This window comes from Alligator mississippiensis, chromosome 3 (assembly GCF_030867095.1).
Source record: "Alligator mississippiensis isolate rAllMis1 chromosome 3, rAllMis1, whole genome shotgun sequence".
Lineage (NCBI taxonomy): Eukaryota > Metazoa > Chordata > Crocodylia > Alligatoridae > Alligator > Alligator mississippiensis.
This window is the reverse complement of record NC_081826.1, coordinates 12,747,815-12,765,432: the sequence shown is the minus strand read 5'-3', so window position 1 is coordinate 12,765,432 and position 17,618 is coordinate 12,747,815. Positions and strand designations below refer to the sequence as shown.

Here is a 17,618-nt window from a genome sequence, read left to right as displayed (position 1 = left end):
ATTCAAGAATGTGCCTCAAAATGTGGTAGAGGTCCCAGCCTTCTCCCACAGGCTTGCCTAATGGTTACAGCATTCATTCAAGTGGGAAACCTGGCTTTTAAGACCTCCTCAGCATGAGGGGACTAAAATCCACATTTCCTACTTAGAGTCCAGACCCTACTTTCAGCATTATTTTTCTTTTTTAATCCAACAATTGTTTAAGGCAAAATACATAAATAGTCCAGGGAGCAGGACCCAGGTCTCCCTCTCTTCCAGCTGAGTGCTGTAACTACTTGATTTATTCTTCCTTGATTCTTCTGCTAGCCTCTTCAATCTCAAAATTCTCTAGCTCAAGGCTGGCCAGCCTGCAGCATGCTTGCCACAAGTGGCACGGGTAGCCTGTGTTTGTGGCTTGTAACAGATCAGAGCAGGGCGCAAAGCTGCAGATAGGGCAGGGAGCTGAAAGGAGAGCAGATCAGGCAGGGGGCAGAAAGCAGAGCAGCAGATCAGGCAGGGAAAGAGGATTGAAGTGGCAGTTGGGGAGGGTGCCGAGCTTAATTTGTGGCACTCTTGCCAATAAGGTTGGCTGGCCCCCACTGCTCTAGCTCTTTAAATTTAATCTCCCACTCGGCATGCAGGTTTTTCAAATCACCTTTCTGGGGCACCTACCTCTCCCCATGCACTATACAGAGAGTCTAGGTGCCTACCTCTATGTTTGGCATTCCACTCCATCACCCACATGCACCTAAGGCATCTCAGCACTAAGGTTTTTTTTTGCCGGGGGGCGTTGTGATTTTCTCAAAGTCACATAAGCTGGTTGTACATTATGGTCTAGGACTGTCCAAACGGTAGCCTTATATCATGGCCTGCAGGGCCGAAAAGTTTGCATCAGAGTGGCGATAGCACGGCTGTCAGAGCCACTGTTGGCAGAACCAGCACCCAAGGGGTTAATACCCTTGCTGCTCTCTCCACCGCAGCTATTCAGATGAAGATCCTTGTTGAGGACTTTTTTTGCCATTGGCAGGAGCAATAATCCTGTGGCTGCTGGTTGTTCCACTGCCAAATTTCTGGGTCGAGATCCCAGTTAGGAATGCCTTTCAGTGGCAGGGCAAGCTGTGACTGTGGGTACAGCGAGTACATGCAGGTTAATGTTACTACTGCTCAACCCGCTGCTTGGAAGCCAGCTGCACAGCCTGAGAGAAGCCTCGCAGTCCAGATCCAGCTCCGCAGCCCAAATGAGTCAGGCAGACCTAGTCTACAACCCAAACTTCCTGGCTCCCAGCCTCCTTTTCGAGGAACTACAAGAATTAACGCAGCACCATGTCTACATGCGAGGTTGCTGAAGGTCAACACAAACTGTCTTGCATTAAGTGTTTTCCAGTCACAAACAATTTTTTGTTCAAAGTCCAGATAATTTGCAACAACTACTATTAACCTCTCTTTAAAGAGAGGTTTCCTTATATGCAGATGAGTTTACATGAAGCAAAGGGGGGAATATATGTATCCAAGGTCTCCACCAGCAGCCTGCACCGCACAGAATGGGACTGGGTTACTCAAGGTGGGCAAGGGTAACCACTTGCCTTGTGCCATGTGGATTTTCAACTTCAGATTAAGTGACATTGCAAAACACAATATTCTTTTAATAATTCAATTTATAAATAAATAATCCATAGGAAACACTTTTTCAGTTCCTATTTGAAAGCCCTTAAACCTACTACAAAAAACTACTTTTTGCCTCCACCCAAATATGAGGAATACTGCCTAACATAGCACAAAGGTAGCCAAAAATGAGAGAAGCTTCTGAACTTTGTTAGTCCCAGACTGTGGCAGGGCACCTTTGGTGCCTGGCACTTTAACAGGTTTGAGCAGTCTGTGGAGCAGCCGGCAGGTGCAATGCGATCTAAGGAGGAGGTCAGATGACCGCAAGAGGGCTCCTGGATTGAAGGATGGGGTTGAGCAGCCTCAGTATAAACCCAGGCCCTCAGAGCTGAGCACAGTTGGTGCAGGGAGTCAGAGGGATAACATCCCCAGTTGGAGATCTGCTTCTCCCAGAATATCTGGAGGTCAAGGGTAGGAACTACAGGGATGGAGCAAATTCCTGGGGAATGACCTAAAACTACACCCTGCTAGGCTAGGATGGTGTGGTGGGGCTGCTTGTGGCAGGGTGGCCCCCAGGAAATGCCACATCAGTGCCTCCCTAGTGAAAGGTGAGGATGAGGCTCCATATAGCCTCAGCCCCCATGATCTGATGGGACTACCCTATAGAGGGGACAGGCGAGGGGTCCAGGCATGGTTCTGGACTCCTGAGCCCCCATGATCTGGTGGATTACCCCATACAGGGGACAGGTAAGGGGTCCAGATGTAAGGTCTGAGAGTCCTGGGGAGGGGGTGGTATAGTGGTCTCGGTGAGGGGGCATGCAAGAATGAATGGGCTGCGTAGAGTAGAGTCCATATAGCAGGCCTGAAGAACCAGGCATGGGCTGCGTGGAGTAGGGTCCGTATGAGGGGGCCTGAAGGACTGCGTAGAAAGTGAGATTGTGTTTGGAGAGGCCTGAAAAGGTGGAACTGTATAGAAGTGTGAAGGCGAGTGGCTCAGTAACCTACCCAAAATAACCTCGCTGGCCCATGCTGGGGCCAGGACTAAAACAGTCAAAGGGCCAGAGCGCCCACTGTGAGGGACTGCCAAGGCTAGAGGCCAGGAGTCATGACTAGCCTAGAGGCGAGGCCAGAGCCAGTGAGGTCAAAGTTCCTGGAGGGGCCACAGCCATGAGGAAAAAAGGACTTAGGGAGTTTTGCCACCTAGAATGAGGGCAGAGTAGACTGTCTGAGAAGGAAGGATCCAGCCGGGCTCCACATGCCAGGCAGGCATAGAATGAGGTCCATTGTGGGGCCAGAGCCACATAATGATGCCATCTGTGAGGCATGGGACACTGTATAAGGGGAGGTTTGAAGCAGTGTATTACACTGTTGGCATCGGACAGTAAATGTGCAGCCTCCCACCTTATAAGCAGTTATGAATTAGATACAAAGGCGTGGCAGGTGAGGCAAGTGGGTGGACAGGTGGGCGGGCCAATGGTTTGACCGGCTGCAAGACAGCCCCCCGTCACACAAACACAAAATAAAAGAAAATATTGGGGGGGGAAAAAATCTTTTTTTTTTGTTTGTTTTTTTTGTGGCAGCAATATTCTCTCTCTCCTTTCTGCAACAGAACCCTGCTTCTCGCAGTCTCTGTTACTGCTGTACATCCTCACTGCCTGGACTCGAAGCAGCAGCTACCCTCTCAGACTGAGTAAAGAATGGATCATACAGAGCTTCACCTAAATAAATTTCAGCAGTGTGTAGATTATAACACACTGTAAAGTGCGTAATGGTAATATGGTATAGTGTTTATTTGCATTCACTTGATCAAAGCTTGGGTAAGAGATGGAAAACAGTAAGCAAGAGAATATCAGAAGTTGAGCAAGACAGGTTAAAAGGAGCAGGCTAAAGGTTGCTCAGTGTACACAGAGTGGTTTTATGCCAATTGAATCTGTTTTTCTAGTTTACAAAAAGATACAGCTTAACTAGGGGATAAAAATAGGCATATGAATATTAATTAGGGTAAAACCTATTAGCAACATTTGAAGAATTGTCCTCATTTGGTAAGCTTTCCAATACTGAGCCATGCAACAGAGTATAAAAATCTGGGTTCATCTTTACTCTTCAGCCTTGAATTGAACGTTCAGTTCTTGCTGAAGAGCCCATCTGTAAATGAACCAAAACAAGCACTCTTTTAAACCCTAATTTGAAGTATAGGTGAGAAGTCTTTTTTCCCCTGCCAGGCCCACCACCTCTTAGAGGCCTTTGAGACCAGAGGTGTATAAGCTCCATCCTTGGAGGCTTTCAAAACCCAGCTAGACAAAACTTTGGCTGGGATAATCTAGTTGGGGCTTGTCCTGCTCTGAGCAGGGGATTGGACTAGATGACCTCCGGAGGTCCCTTCCAACCCTAATTTTCTATGATTCTATGACTTTAGGATTTAAAGAAATTAATTTTAAATGCTCTCAACTATTAATAAGATTGTTGTTTCTTTATATGAATGTATATTTTACAAATTTTAATCATTTGCTTGATACCTGTGCTGTTTGGTCATTCATATCTTATCTGCATTTCATTATTAAATTTGCTATTAAAATCCATCTATATTTAAATAAAAAAGTATAACTTAGATGCAACTGGCTCTTCAAACTTTTGTTGGTTCCCAAAATACTTCTGGAAGTTAACAAAAGGAACAATGCTATATAGAGAATTCACTGCCCAGAAGCCAAGCAGGAATTTTTAATATTCTGGAAACACTTACCTACAAACTAGGCATTTCATTTCTAAAGATTACTGATATAATTGCAAAAACGAAAAGCTTTTCTATTTTAACACAGCTGCAGATTTCTGGTTAGTTGGGGAAGGAAAAGAGTTTCACTACACTATAAGAAGACCAGAGTTATCATCATTCTACACTATAAGAAGAAACATGATGATAATGCACTGACACAAGATCACAGAGAAAATAAAAGGATTATTGTTCAAAACTCAAGTGCAATTAACAACTGATGTGTTTCGTTATCTTGAAATGGGGATACATAGCTCTCTGTATAAAATTTATTCTTTGGTAACACAAATTCAGAGTATTATCTTATTGGCTTGCCCAAGAAAAAAAAAAAACACTTTCTTTTCCATTGGTATAGCCACTTCAGCTGAAGCAAGAAGTATCTTAAACTTAAGGCAAATAAGTAGCAAACCAATAATTTTAGTCTAATATGAAAAAAACTGCAGTACTTTACTCATGTGTTAGGTAAATAGATTTGTATTTTGAACTGAATGTATGTAGAATATATGCAATGTCATTTTCTGTGCTATCCCATATTAATTCCAAATGCATTAAGAAAAACATATTAAAGGCATCATCACATTAAACTCCTCTGTGCTTGTCAGTGTCCTTATTTTCTCACATTTCTACTTTATTTGAAATCTATATTCAAATGTGTTTTGTTGGTTTGCTACTAAACCGTATACAGCTGGGGCACCCATCATATCAAACAGAAAGTAAACATTTTAAAAATGAAAAAGTCAGAAGACTTTCAAAATATTGTGAAATGCACCAATACACATATGTATATACCTTCCGGCAATCAGCATTATTTCTGATCCTTGATAAAAAGCAACTAATTCTGCTGATTGCATTTTTCAATTCTTCAAAAAAGGAACTTGAAATAAACATGATTTTCTGTTACCCATACGTTATCTTTAAGGCACTTCAAGACTTGCTCTTCAGACCTTCCCCTCCATCATTTTAGAGATATACTTTTAAGAAATAATATTAGAATTATTTTTATTTCTTTTGTTGGCACGAAGAAAATCATCACTTCACCACTTTTAATCAGTACGCTGCATTTTCTTACTATGCTTCAGCAAGTTTAAAGATGCCAGACATCCTGTAGGACGCTAGATGGTGCCACATCTCCTGTTGACTCCCAAAATTTACATAAATACCTTGTCCACAAGAGGGATCTTGAGAAAAATTCCCAGAATTTCTTAACAGCAGCTCAGTAGCAAGTGAGAGTCATAGTGCACATGACTTAGACTGGTACACATTTTCAGCAGTATTTCAATTAAACCTACGAAATGAAAGTCTAAACAATACTGCTGAAAAGGCTACCAGTCAGAACTACCTATACCACTAAAAGCAAGTCAATGAAACACTGTGCTGAAAGTTATACCAGTCAGAAAGCTATCTATATCAGAGGTCCCGGCACTGCTAACAGAGGTGATACTAAACTGGTGTGAGCAAAAGTGGCTTTTTTCAGTTATTAAAAAAAAAAAATTAAAAAAAAATGCAGCTTCTGGTTTATAATGGCAACTGAAACAAATCAGATACAGAGACTGAAACAGAAAATAGTGGCATACTAAACAGGAGTGGAGTGGCATTAGTTCCACGTCTACTTCTACATTATTTTGTTGTTAAGTCATTACAGTCTCCTAAGGCCTATTATGGTCATTATCTAAACACCTCCGTCATTTTCTACGTTTCAACAAAAAAAAGAGAGTCGCTGAAAAGTTAGTATAGGATGCACTCAACAGAGAATGAAGTTGTATTATAATTAATACCAATCATATGATTTTATAAAAAATATCCTGTCACATATGTTCGATAATGCTTTTGTTAAGAATACACATTTGGTAGACAAGAGGCAAATTTGCTGATAGAGAGTCTGGGGTCTACATACAGAAATCCCCAATGTTCAGGCATATTCAGAGCTGTGCTTTTAGCAAGCATCCCACTATTTTATTTTATGGTCCCGAATCACAGATTTTCCAGAATCTAATGCAACTTGGCTGCTACATCAGATATTAAATAAAGATGTTTTTATGCTTCACTTGTTTACAGCGTGGTACAATCAAAAACCTCAGAGCATTGTATAAAGGTGAATAAATATCTCCATCCCTGTTTGACAAACAGAGAAGCTGAAGGGCAGAAGTGTCAAAAATGGCCCCCCCAATTTCAATGTGCCCAATCTGAGGTACAAAGTGGCTGATCTAACCACTCTCAGTTCCCAATCATTTTACTTGAACTTAACTTAGGCTTGCTTAGTGAAAAACGTGCCTAACATCACATACTCGATCAGCAGGGTCCATCAGAGCACAGATCTCCCAACTTCTGAACCACATCAGCACATTTTCCTCGTAACCCGTTTTCCCTAGAGCTAGCGTATCTGCTACTAAACCTATCACAGTATTGGCTTCACAGTAAATCTTGCCTGCATTGCAAATTCTTAAAGTTTGTCTAATGAAAACTAATGAACAGTAACTTCCAACATGCGCAAGTTTTCATTGTTACTCTAAGAAGAAATCACAAAGAGATAAGATAAAGAAGAACAGTGTTTGCCAAATGGCTTTGTAACCCAGTTCTGTACTCTATATAATCTAACAACTTTTACAGTCTAGACCAAATCATTTGTCTAAACCTTGAACGGCACTCTTCAAATCAACCTTGTAATACACCTTGTTAACAGGAAATGAACAATGAAAAGCGGATGTTTAGAAAGTGAGGCTCTTGCCTAGAAGACAAAGCAAATAGATGCTTGTTTGCTTTCACAGACAATGAATGAACCACATCTGGGTGCACATCGAAAGTACTAATCTTTCCCCAAAAGTACCTGTAGATGAAGTGTGCGGCAAAATACGCAGTAGGAAATCAAGCCTGTACAAACTGCTGCAATTTAAAAATCACTAACTAACTTCAAAACTCAAAATCAACAGTTAACATACACTGCAGTTTATTGCAAGAAACGCTCATTTAGACAGTCACATTCATTGCTTTAAATGTCCCACAAAGTATTCATATCGTGATATACATATTGTATAAGTTGGATATTTATATTGTGTAACCACAGAAAGAACCACGTAATGAGTTCTTCAACAGCAACATGCTGAGCGTGCATTCCCACACAAGGAGAGCCACATTACGTGTTCAAATAGCAACATCTTGTGGTCACGCATGGTTTCTGCAATGTACAGTACAGGATGCCAACCCTGCAAGATACTAAGCTCCTCAAAAACTAAGCAAAAGGCCATGAAAATATGCAGGACCTTATAAAGAAAAATAAAGCCAAACCCACAGGACTAGCCATTACTATGAGTCCCTTACTTGAGATGCCCCAAGCCTGATTTTTGGAAGTATGCAATACTGACAGCTCCATCTGAAATCACCTGAACAGCAGGTTTTTGCCATTGTGAAATTTAGGTTCAATGTGGGCCAAGTCAAACACTTACATCCAAGATGTCCAAAAATCACTGGCCATTTATATTGCCCCTTTAGGAAGTCATTAAATTAGCCACAGAGGAACGTACAGATGAACATGTTTGGCAATGAAAAGGCCACGCATCAGACCAGCTCTGATTTCAAAGTAGGAAAAACTGAACTTTTAATTTAAGGACGACATGCAGAACGTAAGCCAGCGCCCGCATCTATTTTACATCAGTGCTCTCGACCGCTGTTAGGTGTTCTCCTGTTCAAATGTAAACTAAAACGCTGGCCGGAAAGAGTCAGATCTTGCAACACGAAACCCAGGTCACCAGAGCTGTCTTTCTCCACAGCGCTCACGAAGGCGGCTACACAGCAGCGGGGTCAGATCAGCAGAGCGCTCGAGCCTCCGCTTGCTCCCACAGTCACGTCTGCTCACGCGTCCACGGTCAGGGCGCTGCTAGAGGCAAACCCAGGATCTGACCAAGAAGCCTGAGCCCCAGCGTTGCGATAAATACGATAATTACTAAATCCGCACGATAATCTCAACCCTTGTACAATGCACGATTATAACAGCAAAAGCACTCAAACCTCACGATCATTTTTATTTCAACCCCGGTACAACGCGCAGCAATCCATAACGGTAAAAGTGTTCGAAACGTACGATAAAGTTTCGAGACCGCATCTGCGAAACCCAAGTCACACTCACTCCTCACCGCTTGCCTCCAAATAAAGAAACGCTTCTGTTTTCACGACCCCGGTTCTCCCTCACTGCCACTTACAGCCAGGAAGAATAAAAAAATTAATGAAAAGACTCATTTGCATACTGATGGTTATACAGATTTGCATTTTACTCTATAATATTTTTTCAGCAAATGCAATTATTTTGAGCTTGCAACGTGATCATTTCATATTTAAGACCTAGCAACACTGCTGCTCCCTCCCAAGTCGCCTGGGGTACGATCTCCACTGGGGCAGGGAGCCTGAGGGCGCTAGGACCCAGCGCCACCCCACCCCAGCGCTGACAGGACTATTTGCCGCGCGCGGATGCGCCCCTCCGGCCGGAACTACTTCCTACGGTACAACTTGGTAGCGAAGCCGCACGGCCGAGATCCCTCCGCGCCGCCCCCCCTCCCCCACGGGGCCGCCCCGCTCACCTGCCGCCGGGGCCTCCATGGCGGGCGCGGAACGGGCACTTTCGCCCCGCCGGGCCGGGTCGGAGCCGGGCCTCTTGCCAGCTCCCTCCTCCGCGCTTTTAATTATTATTATTTTAATGAGGGGGGAGGGGGCGGCTTCGCGCGGCGGCGGCGGCGGCTTATGGCGAATCTGCCGCGTCCGACACGGCGGCTTCTCCTCGGCGACGTCGCGCAGGGGGGGCGGGGCCGGGGGAGGGGGCAACGGCTGCTCCGCTGCGCATGCGCCCCCGCCCCGCCCCCGAGCACCGCCCCGCCCCGCCCCTCCCTCCCCCTCGTGAGGTCAGCGGCGGCAGTGGGGGCTCAGTTCGCCACAGACGCTGCCGCGCGCAGCGAGAGGTGGCCGCTCGCCCGGTGCAGCGCAGGCCTGCCGTAAACCCGGGCTGTTAGTGCTGGAGGAGAAACAAGTTTAAACTTGCAAAAAAACCCATTTTACACGCACACACCCCTGTTGCACGGAGGCTGGGGGTTTTCTCCAGGCCTCCATCCCACGTTTAAAGGCGCACCCCTTAAAAGAAGAGCTACCGACACTGCTGGCAGCACCTCTGGGCGGTCGCCATTTGCTCCCCCCCCTTGCTGCTGATGCCACCGGTGGCGTGTGTGGGTGGTCGCCGATATCTGCTGGTCACCACCACCGTTGCGGGTGGCACCTGCGGGCGCTTGTCGCCCGGCGACACCGCTGCAGCCGCCTGCAGGAGCTAGCCGCCACCACGCCACCGCTGCCTGAGGGTGGTCACACCCCCACAGCCGCCGGGGGCACGTATGGTTCGTGCCCTCAAGCACCTCTTTTCCCAACTGAATAGGCCTGGCCTCTTTAGTCCCTCCTCATACTGAACCCCTTTAAACAGCTAATCATCCTTGTTCTTCTCTGGACCTTGTCTAGCTCCTCTATAGCCTTCCTGAGGTGTGGGGACCAGGACTGGGCCCAGCATTCAAGGTGCACACGCCCCGTGGGTTTACAGAAGGGCACGAGGATATGTGCATTACTTTGCTGGAAGCGTCCTGTCTGGAGACGCTGACATCGAAAAAAGGTTGGTAGCAATGCTTGTTTTTCTTCAAACGCCCTGTGCCAATGACTGTTTTCTAGAAAAAACGATATTCCCTTGGTTTGATTATAACCTAAAAGTTACTTTTTGCACACTGAAGTTGGAGACATTTCCCTCCTGATTAGTCAAAAGCTTGATTCACAGAAACACGATGGATGTGAACACGCTTGTGGGGGGGTCAGGAGGTTGCTTACTTTGGGAAAGGTGAAATTTAATTTTAGAAGTGTTCATTGGAAGTCCATGGATTTAACTTCAAGTGATGGTCATTTTTCACACTTGGCCTGAGAGCTAACTAACACGAGGCAATGAACAGAGAGACCTACATGTGCAACTTCAAGCTGGATAGCAACCAGCTATAAAGGTAGTACACATTTCCCAGGTCTAATTTTATAGCTGGTTGGACTTTTTATGGTATGATAGGTACATTGCATGTGTAGCTGGTCTCAGTTAATTGTGCAGTACCTGTCAGTCAGCCCTTCTGCAGCATGCTGAGCTGGGTCAGAGCAGCCCTGGGCTGGTAGGCTGACACCCCGGCCTCCCTGCCAAGCGGGGCTGCTCCAACCTGGCTCAATGCGCTGCACTTTATAATGGCATGCCTTTATTTTTCACCAGTTGCCTGCCTCCTGCCTCCCTCCATCAGGGCGTGAGGCAACAAATCACCTGCGCTGACCTCTGGCCCTGCAAGGCCCCTAACCACCTCCTTTTAAACCAAAGCAGCCCCATGCATCGGCTGCAGCAGCTGCAGAGTTCTCTGGAGGCCAAATCAGAAGCGGCCAGGGCTGAGGGGGGCGTTACACAGAAACCTGTGAGCTTGACCGTCCTGCCCCCGGGCCCAGGCAGCAGTACCAATGCCCAGCCCCATGGGCCAGGGCCAGAGCCATCTCAGCAGTCCACTGCAGTCTCTCCTGCCCCTCCTTGTGTGCCAGGCTGGACCAGCACTCAGAGCCTCTATGTTGAGAAGCAGGGCAGTGCTCTTGTCCTGGCGGAGGCATCCATACTTCACTGAGAGGCAAAGTGATCTGTCCACGGACCAGGACACAGTGCCTAGCAGATCCAGGGTGGATTTGGGTCTCTGCCACCCAGGGCTGGGAGCACTGTGTTCAGCTGTGCCCCGCAAGCCCTACTCTGCCCAAGAAGCTGGCAGGCAGCAGCTGTGCTGTGAATCTCCTGCTTCTGGAAAGGCGAATACCCAGTGCTCAGGCACCAGAAACAACGAGGGGGTGCTGCTGCTCAAACCCAAGCCTGCTCCAACTTGCAGGCACTCTGCCCATATGTTGAGGCCTGAATCTTTAATTAATTAAGCAGGGTCGTTAATCCCGATTAAGGATTAGCTCAGTGAAAGGATTTATGGTAAGGGCTTGCTCTCACCAGGTCTAAACCGTCAGCCTGGCTCTAACCTGGCGCTAGGTAATTAACTGATTAGCACAAATTGAAGACAATGGCACAATTGAGAGGTAATAACAATCAGTGTATTAACAACAACAAAGTACAGGTAGTCATCGATTTACAACGTTTCGAGTTACAACGTTCCACACTTCCAACCTTTATAAATCGACACCCTGTTTCAACTTTACAACACTTGATCCGATACGATGCCACGTCAGTGAACAAGTTCGCTGTGTCACTCATCTCCCTGGAGAACATCTGTCCAACTTTCCTTGGACACTTTCTTTAAGAAAGCAGACGAGACTCCAGAAAAAACCTGCAACCAAGACTCCTGAGAAGACTCCAGCCAAGAACCCTTCAAAAAGTCCAGCAAAGTCACCTCAAAGAAGTCCTTCCAAATCAATATGATTGCTATTTACGATATAAATACATTAATGTAGCTATATTACTCATCTATAATTGATCGAGTACAAAATTCTGGAGTATTTTTGGTGAAAATAGGGCATCGGACCTTGGTTCAGGAACCAATCCCCCATTTATAAAACATTGTTTCTTATGAGAAATTTGGTTCCGAGTTACAACGTTTCAGGAACCAATTGTGTCATAAGTCCGAGGACTGCTTGTATACGAACAAGAATCAATACCAATAACCAGAAAGCAATCCAACAATACAAACAGCACTGACAAAAGAGAGTGCCAGAGAGCAATGCCTAGCTCCCTACACTGCCTGCCCTTGTTGTGAGCACCTCTCACAACACACTGGCAAGCTCTGGCCACCTGATCCAAGCAGGCAAGCCTTACAGTGCACTGTCCTCAGTCACGCCAGGCATTCCTCACTCAAACCTTCAACAACTGTCCGCCCAGGCTGCTCTAACATACGTGGTTGCTCACAATCTCTCATCCCACGCACCCGGTCACACCCAGCCTCAGGTGCAAACCCTCTTTATAGCCTGACTTGACTGACCCCTGTCAGTCATTCACACAGACAATCACATGCCCATGCACAAGACACTCATGCCCCTTCCATGCGGCACTCATCCATGTGCATGGCCCTTGGCTGAGTTCTCAAAAGTAACTTTTATTCACCTCATGGACCTTCCCACCCTAGCAGAGTCATTACTACCCATGCTCCAATCTCAAAACTAGGTCAACTTCTCTCCAAAAGTGAGGAGTTCACCTCTTCTGCAACCCTCAGCTCTATGTCTGGCCCCATGGCAAACCCACTGAGCATGTGCAAGACCTAAATAGGCCAGGGGACACTGAGACTACACATAGTAGTAGTAGTGTAGTCAGTCTACACGTGGGCGTACAGTCCAAGACCCAGGTTGTACGTGGTTAAAACCTGCGCCCCATGCTGGGGTCACAGGTGGGCCATAAAGTGTTTATAGCTTGCTAGGGAGGGCCTCAGGGGAAAAAAAAAGAAAAAGGCTGAGACCCTTTGGTCTTGGGCCAAAAATTGCACTGGTCAGCATTCACAAAGTCACCTAAGTGCTACCAGTCCAAACCCAATGAGCTGCCCAAAGCTTGGGCTGAAGCTGAAACCCTAAAGTTAGATTTGTAAACAAAAGTAGAACACCCATCTAGGTAGCAGGGCCTGATCTTGTATTTGTGATTGCAGCAAGCCCATGCCAGCTATCCTGTACCTGAATCACTAAAGGCAGACCTCTGGAAGGACAATACAGGAAACAAAAGACAGGTAGGGCAATGGGGAGGGAAATATGATAAAGGATAAATATGATAAAGGCTTTCGTTTACTGGAAAGAAACAGTGTCAGCTGCTGGGGCGTGAGCTATCTAAGCAGCAGGCCAGGGTTAAGTCCTTAACTCCAGCAGAAGCTTCTTAGCCATGGATCTTGAACAGAGGAAAGCGTGTACTTCCAGCCTCTCAGCCAGACTAGCTGCTAAAACAATGATATTTCACCTGGCCACCTACCTCAAGACTGAAAGTTTCACTGTGACATGCCGCCTAAGAGTTAAGCATTGCTAACACTGAGCAGAACAGTACCTTGAATGGTCTGAGCCTGAGTTACAGCTCTGATGCAGAAGGAAGGAAGGAAGGAAGGAAGGAGACAGTGAATAGACATTCAGATTTTTAATCTATGTTATATTAACTGTGTTCACACGCTGGATTAATTTTCTGAAAATATTCTAACAAAGAGGCTTAGTTTACTAAAATAGCCATTTATCGCACATACAAAGCAAATGTCAAGTTTATAATTGGAAATATCTGAACTGGCAACATGAACCTAGTGCTAAATCAATTGGCAAGGGAGAAATACAAATCCTGTATATGCGTGTTTTGGGTTGAACACTTATAACAAGTTGCTTTCAAATAAGCTAAAGAGGATTAATTTGGAAAAAAAGAAATAAAGCGGGGAAATGACAATTATTTACCCAGCTTTAGCGAGAGTAAAATCAGTCTCTATAATGTAAGCAAGGTTGAAAGAAGTGTTTGGGCCTCTTAATACACCTGTAGGTAAGGTGGGCAGCCATTTAAATCATTGCAAATAGTGCAATTCATTTGCAAGATCCTACTGCTTTATATATTAAAAGCACTGCTTACAATGAATATTGTCGGATATTTCTTTTCAGAACACCAAAGAGCCATCATGTGCCTGGCTGTTAGCATCTAATTAAGTGTGGTTAGAGAGCCTGGGTGAAAGCAATTGATCAGCCAACCAGTGGCTTACACTGTCTGGCAGCCCCCTAAGCCACTTCCACCTATGCATCTGTTGCCTGCTACAAAGGTTTGCCAGCACATTAAGAGCTCCCATGTGGCAGCGGACTCCTCTCTTCTGCCAGCTGAGGGCACTTATATGCGGACTGTTTATGCTGTGGTGATTCCGGGACGATTTCATTGTCCAACATGGGTTGAGACAGGTTTGCAGGATTAGCTGACCTGGCCACCACACATCAGCTAACTTCTGATTGACAAATGTGCCCACCACATGTAGCTTAGGCTGCAGTGATACAAAAGCAAGCACTTAGGATGCTGCTGAATTTCCACAAGTCTGCTGGCTAAAAATATCGCTACCGGCTGTGAATGCAATCCAAAGGTGTTACCTTTAATTTAAAAAGCCATATTTAAGATAATGTAAATGATTCACAACAAATAGTCTGGACAGAATTCCAGGCTATGAATTCAGACATTAAATTATACCTTAGCCTACTGATCTTAATAGGAACTGCACTTCAATGACAGTGCAGCTGCTCATGCTAGAATACCTATACATATCCAATCTTGCTACAAGTAGATGTTCTGCTTGGTTTCCACACCAGTGCTTATTGCATTACTTCTGTTCTTAATCATTGTGAATATACTGCACACATTTGATTTTTAATGACTGTAGTATAGAATCCCTGTAGTCTTTGCCTCTCTCGAGCTGATTTCTGAACAAAAGAAAAGGTTGCATTATCTTTCCTAGAGATAAGCTGTATGGAATGATAGACTTTAAGAATTTTCTTCATATACTAAATGTATTAAATTACAAAATTGCAACCAAGGCAAAAACAGGAATTCATTTCAATATTAACTAGTGTAATAAAATATAGTTTTTCCTGTTATGTGAAAAAAATAATGGACATATAAATACTTAATTAATTTAAAAATAACTGTTTTATAAATTAAAACAGCATTACCACTCATGTTCCCTCACTAACAACAGCATTCATTCAGACAGAGGACTACCACAAGACAGAGGTATCCCCATAATCCTCCAAGAGAGGAATTAAATACTAGAAAGGCTTTGTGCTGGCTTTCTGTGTCGGGCTGTATTTTACCTCAAGTAAAGTGTATTTGCTCTTGACACCCATCTCAGGCTCTGTCACCAATTGGTATAGAAAAACAAGTAACCAGTGTCTTTTTATTTTGATATTTCTGTGAAATGAAAGAGTGGTTATCGCTGCTGAACAAGTTCTTATCTCTTTAAACATCCGCTAGATATCTTATGAAACAGCCCATTTTGTATCTAATAACGAAGCTTCTGAAATGCATCCTGAGGAATATAGCTGTGAGACAGCATTGCTTATGAATACCCTGTTGTGGGGAGTTGTAACCAAAATATATAAATAGGAAAAAGGATGCCTGTTACTTAAAGGGGTATTAGTAACTAGTACCTAATATACTGTTTCAATTTTAGAATCCTCCGTGATACTTGGACAACTTCCACCTTTAAAAAAAAAAATATGACCAATTAATTATTACTATTTTCTCTCTTCTGGAAGTGGGATTGTTTTCCTGACTACGTTTGTGATATTCCATTTTTTAGTAAAATAGCTAGATTAGTATATATTTGACGCATCATGGAAAAGTATCTGGTGGAAGTTGTTCTATAGGTAAGGCTTAAAGGACCACAATTATTATTTAGTTTGCCTGACACTATAGGACCATTTTTTCAGTGGGTTATAACTTTGCCAAACTTTAAATATTTAAGAAGAAATTTCATATAGCTTTGGCTGCTTCAGGACTTTTTTTATTTCCAATCAAAAAGAATTGACTATTTTTTTTTAAAAGGAGGCTAAGGCAGGGGTTGTCAATTATTTGGGCCTGCAGACCACATAGGAAGTTTTGGGGAGCAGTCGTGAGCCAGGCCAGCACCCTTCCCCTCCCACGTTACAGCTCACTAAACCTCCCTATGTGGGATGGGGCTTCAGGCAGGCGGGGAGCTGGCATGAGAGTGGGCAGACAGCAGCTTCAGCAGGGGCAGCTCCCCCGGAGCCCCTGCCACCACCAGTCCCGTCTCCACGCCACCCTTCTACCCTGAGGAGGGGCTGGAGCTGCTGCCCAGCTTCAGCATCAGTGGCCTGGGTGCAGAGGCAGCAGCAACTGGGCAGAAGCTGCTGCTGGGTGCCGGGGAAAAAACTGGCAGTGGCAAAGAGCCACAGGGTAGCCCTAGCATGGGCTCTGGGCAGCTGCAGCAAGAAGGGTCCCAGCAGTAGTAAGGGGGAGACAGCCATGCCTGCTGCTAAGTCCTGCTTTTTCCCAGTGCCCAGCAGCAGCTTCTGTACAGTTGCTGCTGCTCATCATGGGCAGATCTTCATCTCTCTCCCTCTCCCCTGCCTGAACCATCCCTCAGCTACAGCAAGCCCTGATCCACAATGTCCTGACTCCATCGACAGCTTATACCAGCTCCTGTCCCATGTACCCACCAGGAATCAAGGCATCTGCCTGTGTCTGCAGGTGACACTGCTACATCAACATGTCAGCTGCAGTCCCAGGCAATTGCCCTAATCCCCAGCAGGAGCCTGCCGGCAGTCCCCCCAGATGATGCTTCCAGCACATGGGGTGAGAGCTGCTGTAAGCTGTGGATGGGGCCAAGATGTGCCCACCAACCCAACATGATGCAACAGCTGGAGCTGCTGGCTCTCTAAGGGCTGGATCGCATGACTTTGCGGCCACCCATCCGTGGGCCGGATACAATCAATTGGATCTGGCCCGTGGACCAGATTTTGCCCACCCCTGGACTAGGGGAAAATTTGTCAGTTTGTTATTTTGCCCATGCTGGAAATTATGGTGACCTTTCCTGTTCTAGCACCCCCATCTTTGGAGGTATTGAAGTTTTGCAAATGAGTTCCTGTTGTGTCAGGATTCCTAAATATGTGTAAATTTCTCTTCATATGAAAGGGGAAAAAATTGAAACAATTCCTTTTCCATCAGCTGAAAATAGGGAAGAGAGCCAGCAGGATGGCATATGCTTTGTATGTCACCATCAGTGATTGCAGTGTTTCATCTACCTCACCTGGGACCACAATGTAAACGCCTACTGTAAAGCCTCTGTAAATTACTGCCAATATTACTGAAGATACTTATTCTAACTGGATATCTAAACTGATATACTAAAATTTCCAGTCTTGGTAGCCAAATAAATACAGGATTTCTTGCCAAATTCTGGAGATTTTATGGGGACAATATGTTGGTTGTTTGAAATTGCAGTCTGCACCTGGGTATTACCAGAACAGATAATTGAGGGCATTCTATCTTACTTGAAACTCCTGTTCCTCAGGATTACTTTCATGCTCTGTACTGGTGAATCACCAGTTGCTGTCAATAAGAACCTTTCGGACAGCCAGACTACTATAAGAGATAAAATTTAAATTTTCACCTAGAATCATACGGCTGGAAGGGACCTCAGGAGGTCATCTAGTGAAAGCCCTTGCTCAAGGCACAGTCATCTTGTCTGAACTACTGCAGAGAAGTACTGTATGTGTCTAACCGGTCCTTAAAAGCTTCCAAGGGTGG

General features: G+C 45.1%; 1 protein-coding gene across 3 annotated transcripts in view; it reads right to left on the bottom strand.

The window, feature by feature from the left end:
* Positions 1-17,618, bottom strand: part of ZFAT (zinc finger and AT-hook domain containing) — a 209,111-nt gene that overhangs the window by 140,427 nt on the left and 51,066 nt on the right. The window contains exon 1 of one of the 3 annotated variants that reach the window (XM_019481783.2): positions 8,914-8,999. The exons of 1 other annotated variant lie outside the window; for it this stretch is intronic. Coding sequence is in view for 1 of the 2 variants with exons in the window: in XM_014611508.3 (XP_014466994.1) it covers positions 8,914-8,932 (19 nt within the window). In the remaining variant the exon portion in view is untranslated. Of the gene's footprint in view, positions 1-8,913; positions 9,000-17,618 lie in introns of those variants that run through there. One more of the 3 variants, XM_014611508.3, reaches the window with a different exon arrangement.